Source organism: Lepisosteus platostomus, chromosome 6 (genome assembly GCF_059453375.1).
Source record: "Lepisosteus platostomus isolate fLepPlt1 chromosome 6, fLepPlt1.hap1, whole genome shotgun sequence".
In the NCBI taxonomy this organism is placed as follows: Eukaryota; Metazoa; Chordata; class Actinopteri; order Semionotiformes; family Lepisosteidae; genus Lepisosteus; species Lepisosteus platostomus.
Window position 1 is genome coordinate 19,603,298 of NC_142616.1, and position 6,179 is coordinate 19,609,476.

Sequence of the window (6,179 nt, forward strand, 5' to 3'; positions counted from 1 at the left end):
AGGGAAACAATTAGAACTTAACCTGAAGATTGCCTATACAGAATACAGATAGCAGGGGGAAAGATATGGCCTTGTTTGTGACTTGCCAGATAAATTCCAGAGGACTGGATATAGATTAAAAAAATGTTTTCTACATCCTCAACTAGCCAGCACGCAACAATTCACTAGGCTTTCGTGAACCAAACACCAAGAAATCTTTACAGAAAACAGCTGGTTTATAGACTTAACTTGATATTTACTGAGAATAACACCACTCAGGGGTAACAGTAACTGTTGCCGCCTCCTAATTCTCGGTTCCTAGGTTCGGTTAGACCTGAGGACCTTTAGGGTGCTGCTTTCATGTTCACATTTCTAAATTGTCCCAGGTTGCCCTCCCACCCTGGGTACTCCCCATGCTTCAGGGATAAGCTCCAGGTGAACATGACACTTCCTGAGACACAAGTTCTTGATCAGGGAAGGGTGGACACAGCACTGAGAACCGCTGTACAGTACGTTGCTCCGGGGATGTTCAGCAGTGGTTTTGGCGGCAAAAACAAAAGCTCAGCAAAAAATAGCTATTATGTTCCACATACAGCTAAACATGTAAAAGCAGCATTTTTATTTGCTGCAAATCACTTTCAGGAGTAGGAATTCAGCCCAAAGCAGTGTCCAGTACAAATAAAGCCAAATAGAGCTCAATACCTGAAGGTTACACAGACGAATCCAAATCAAGCACCCTGCAACACATCTGTTACCATTAGAAACCGAGTGTTTTATGGACTTGTAGCGACATCTAGTGGTAACATAGCAGCATAGATTTTGCCAACTACACAGTTCAGGTTCAGTAAATATTTAAGAACATTAGAAATAACAATACCTATTGTATTGAAATATTGTAATTGTTTGCTTCCAATAGCTCAAAAGCACAACAGATACCTCAAAACTGTTCAAAACCAGCAATGGTACACAGTACCATGCCTGTTTGCCACAAACTGTTGTGACAGTCTTAAGCTTAAGCCATTTGCAGATGAAACAGCTTTTCATTAAAATATGACATTTGCTTGCAAGAACCTTCTATGTTGTCATTCTTTTTCCCTCAGGTTGGTCCAGCTATGACTGTTGAGGACAACAGCCTACCAGTTGTGTAAATGATGTAAGGCAACATTTCTCTGCTGCCTAGTGCTTCCATTAGCAGGACACTTCATTTCAAATGGGTAAAAAAGGAGGCACATGCTGCTACACATCTACACACAATATTTACTTCTTATTCTTATGGACTACTCATACTGGCCCTCAAAACACCTCTGAAAAATATTAAGTATTATTAGTGTAGTAGTTCAGGTGAGTAGCTGCGTCAGCATGCACAGTCTGCAAAACAACGTTTCACCTGAAGAAGGCTTCACAGCCGAAACGTTGCGTTTCTCTCTTCTCTTTTCAGCATGGAATAAACCTATAACTTGTTCCTTTGCATTATCAGTGTAGTACAGAAGTGGTAGTACTTTGGGAAATAAGACCATATTGGCACTGAATCCATATCACTTACATCCTGGCACCCTCCCCAAGTCATTCATAAACTGAATAACAAGTCACACGCTTTACAATTTTTTTACAATTTATTTGATGACAATATACAAGAACATCTTCAGCGCTAAGGCATTCCCTGAAAATCCAGGATCACTGCAAGAAAAAAAGGAAAAAACAAATATTACAAGCCTAAAAAAACAAAGCAAATATACATATGCACATTTCAGAGGAAGTAAACCAAAGACATACACCCATGATAAGAAAAACCTCCATGCAGTTCTACTGCATACATTTTACTCTTGTCATAAACATGCCCACCATTACTAGGATTAAAAACACCTGTCCTGTTTAATCTTGGCTGCAGGTATTAATCTGTGTTGAGTACAGGATTCCAAATACTAAATTTGAGGGAATAAAACTTTACTAGGGAATTTCTCTTTCTGGAGTAAGAAGTACATAATTTCGTGCTTGTCTACGACTCATATTCCAGTGAAGATGTGAACCTAAAACATGTAATTGCATTTCAAACAAGGCAGAACGATATAGACATGCCCGTTCCTAACCTCTATAAAAAGAGAATGTATGTAAATTGAGGAAATCATTTGCTTTGCTTCAAACAAGAAAAGGTTTTATTTTGCTACAACGAAAACTGCAAATTTGGTTCTGTGCTTAATTCAGACGCAAACAGTAAGCAATGTTCTTTACACTGATCATTTATTCCCACATCTAATCCAAAGAACCTGGTTCTTATGTGTATTAGTTAACACACGGTTGACAGGTTTTCAAGCATTACAAACATGCAATCGAGCAATAAAAATCAGCTATTAAAGACAGCTGTCTTCTTGAAATTTAAAATGAGTAGGTCAATATTGTTAACACTTCATGCAAAAAACAACCCAACAACTTCACTCTAGTGAGATGAAATACATTTCTCAACTGTTCCTATACAAGCATCGGTTAATTCCAGAACCTGAATAATTATCAAGTCTATATTCAATCCAACTGAATAATTAGGTAAAACATTATTTTTAATGTTGCTCTTCAATTCAACAAACTGGAATGTCTACTTAAATTAGACACCTGGTACAGCTTAAAACCAAAGACCAAAATCTGCAAAAGATAGTTAGAACACAAGCCCATTCCCTTAGAAGATCTACTGACTTCATTAAGGAAAACAAAAGGGATTAGAACAGAGAGACACAAAAAACTGGGCGATTTAAGGTTGGCGTGTGGGACTTGCAAACATTGACCAGCATGTCAAACTAGCAAACTCAAAACGTGATGTGCAACTCAACAGCACACCATGCTCATTCTTTAATACCTGCAAAAGAACCTTCATTTCTGAGAAAAATCCATGGAGAGCAAAACAAAAGGGCAAAAAAAAAAGATGAGATGTTACGATATGGTTTTGATTTTACTTGATGCATGCAATGTTACAAAGATCCTGGACTTACTAAAACGTACCCAACTGAGTTTCACCTACTTAATGGCTCTTTAACACCACAAAAATTAGAAACCCCAGAGCAAGACAATCAATGTTCTTTCCAGCACATTAGATTAGTAAAGCTAAAGACAAAACAGCATTTTCTGACGTCTAAAAGATCTATGGCAGATGTAAAAGCATTAGTTTAAGCAGAAACTTCACTCCAGAGAGATTCCACCAGTCTTATAAAGCAGTGAGGGATGCATCTTGTGCTAGGAATTAGCTTTAGCTGCCCCCACCCTCTTTGCCATTGCAAGGAAAGCACATCTACACTACAAGCCACTACTGAAGCCACAGACCTACACATGAAAACAACATTTACCTTCTATATTCCAGAAGAAAACAAAAAGAGGGAAGATGACAAAGATGGTTAAAGTAACAGCAGAACAATGGGAGACAGGAAAGCGATTAGAATTTCCCCAAGAGATTAAAGGGTACTTTCATCATGTTTTTTAATAAATAAAAAGGGTAAAATACTAAATTATGTGTACAGTGGAAAACATGAATAAAAAAATGTGAAAGATCTGCAACTGCTGAAAAACATCTTTGTTTATCAGCTTCCTTTTTTAACCTAAACTGTCCAGAAGGAATGGTATTAAACGGATCAGTGTCATGGGGTTCTGTGGAGAGCTGGACTGTAGGCATTACCTTCTTGCCAGCAGCACCAACGTTAGCCTTGGCTGTTCCCCGGACTTTCTTCATTCTGTTCTTGCGTTCTTTGCGCTGTTTCCTTGAAGTCTTCTTCTTCTCGTAAAGACCATGCTATAAAGAAAATCAGGGAGAGACAGAGAGCAATTACTGGAGGCACTCAGAAACTTTCAGGAACTGCCCAAGTCACAAGCTTGGTAACTGATTTGCTGTAGGGTCATTTTGTCTCACCAGCACACATTCTGCCCTCCACATTTCAGAAAAAAAAGTTTGAACTCTAGATATTTGGGTTGCATTTCTAAGAACGCCATTACCAATGAACCAACGTTACGGCCAAAAATACTTTTTCCTAAGTTCATAAAAATAAACAATTTACCTTAAGTTTACAACTTTAGCCATCATCTGCATTGTTATGATGGCAATACACAGGTCAAACATGCTTCTGCGTGCTACACAATCTTTTAATTACACTGCTCAAGTTGCCTTCTACAAGCAAAGGTATTGCGACAATCCAAACAATTCACAATCCAAACAATTAAGGCACAAACCTGTAAATGAAACTGATTTGGAAGGCCAACTTCCAGATTAATTTCAACGTTTGAAATGGGGAGAGTGCCAGAGAATTTGCACAGTTACTGAAGACACGAATGAATCAGCTCACAGTATATGCTCATTTCTCTCAGTGGCCTCCCGATGAGTAGGACTAGTACACTGTCTGCACACATGGCCATGCGCCACCCAGGTGCGGGTACACTGCTCCGGGAACCGCAGTGCCGCTCAGCACTCAAGACCCCTCACTTACTCTGGCCAGTCTGTGCTTGGGCTCGTTCTTCTTGGCGTAGTCGAGAGAGTCGTAGACCATGGCGAAGCCCGTTGTCTTGCCGCCACCAAACTGAGTCCTGAAGCCAAATACGAACACCACGTCGGGGGTGGTCTTGTACATCTTGGCGAGCTTCTCCCTGATCTCGGTCTTGGGAACAGTTGCCTTGCCGGGGTGCAGGACATCGACAACCTGTGAATAACAATCGGCCAGCAGTTACCTGACAAGCGGACCCAGCCGGGCCGACGGCCGGATCTTCTCCAGCACTTGTTCAGACTCAAGTTAAAAAAACTGTGAAAAGACCTGAAAAGAAAACCAAACCTGAAGGACGCAGGCCAGGCCACAAACATCACTTTCCCTCTTCTTAAAGCCTTTGTAACCGAGAACAAATTTCCATTTGCAATGACAGCCTGAAGAAGCCCTTCATACAGCACTAGATTTTACCAGCGTATCTCGAGTGCAGAATCTTGCTGAACAGTACAACAGCAGCGCTCCATCAGGGACTCGAACCCACAACTCTCCCCAGTGGTCACCAAATAATTCCAACAGCAAAATCCTAGATATTCCACACAACTGAACTTACCATCTGCTTCCTCTGAAGCAAGCGGTTTGTCATGAACTTCCTGGTTCTGATGGTCACGGTGTCGTTCTGGAAGACAGGACAGTGATACAGCGCATCAGTCTCGCAGTGACTTTCCAGACACGCTCAATTAAATACATCTGCAGATTTCCACTGACAAGTCCGCTAGCTCAGGTGCTCTACGTCTAAATTCGAAATGCTTGACTAATAGTTTACCTACATATAACATCAGAACTTTAAGATGGCTTTTGTTGTTTTGTAATCTCAAGATAAGACACAGCAGACAGTCTTAAACTTCACGAAATGAAACGTGACATTTTCATTTGAACTACGCGGGATAAGTTTTCTAAAACGGCTTAATATAATCGACACAAAACTATACAAAATGTTCTGGATACTGTAAGCCTAGGATAGACAATGTGACACATTTGTTGGCACTGCTAAAGCTTTTTATTTGATCAATTCGACTTAAATTTACGTAAACACTTTGTAAAACTAGACACAATAGTTTATCCGAGGGACAGTTTCGATATCAGGGCCCAGAAAATTACACTGACAAGCATTTAACACTTCGGGCAATTCAAATCAGCAACAGTATGAAGATCGATACATTTACATCACATTATAAAAGAAAGGAAAATAAATACCACAAACGTGAGTCTGCAGCCTACTGCTCTACTTATGAATATACTGGTTATACTAGTATTTACTTTTCAGCTAACAATATCGCTTTAGTCTGTCTTTGCAAAATTAACTCAGGTGTTAAGTGAGACCAGGCCACAGGCTGTATCTGGGGGGTACTTTCAAGAAATTAAGTGTTTAAAATGATCCATGAGTCAGTCTTATGCAATATTTCGGTGTTCCATTAAAAAACTGCTTTTAAAACACATGAATCCTAAAACTTTACAACGATGGCTAAAATAATAGATGGATTTTGATCGGATTTTAGGGGCGCTAAACTCACCATTTTGGCAGCTGCCTCTCTCAGGGATGTAAAAAAGAAAGAAGGACCCTTAGTCGGCCAACAATATGCCAACAGGGAACATCTAAATAGTGGGCCAAAAAACTGCCTGAGTAAAACTCACACATCTTGTATTGTTTTGATTGGAAATATTTTAACTTAAGGTTAATACATTTCCTTTATA

At 39.7% G+C, this 6,179-nt stretch overlaps 1 protein-coding gene across 1 annotated transcript; it reads right to left on the reverse strand.

Annotated features, from left to right (window-relative positions):
* Window positions 1–1,573: 1,573 nt before the first annotated feature.
* rps24 (ribosomal protein S24) lies at window positions 1,574–6,085 on the reverse strand. Its single transcript, XM_088634627.1, has 5 exons — window positions 5,999–6,085; window positions 5,038–5,103; window positions 4,437–4,646; window positions 3,635–3,748; window positions 1,574–1,656 (listed from the first exon to the last, which is right to left on the reverse strand). Exons 1-5 carry the CDS (start codon window positions 5,999–6,001, stop codon window positions 1,654–1,656), a joined length of 396 nt encoding a protein of 131 aa, XP_088490753.1. The 5' UTR covers window positions 6,002–6,085; the 3' UTR covers window positions 1,574–1,653.
* Between the last annotated feature and the right edge of the window lie 94 nt (window positions 6,086–6,179).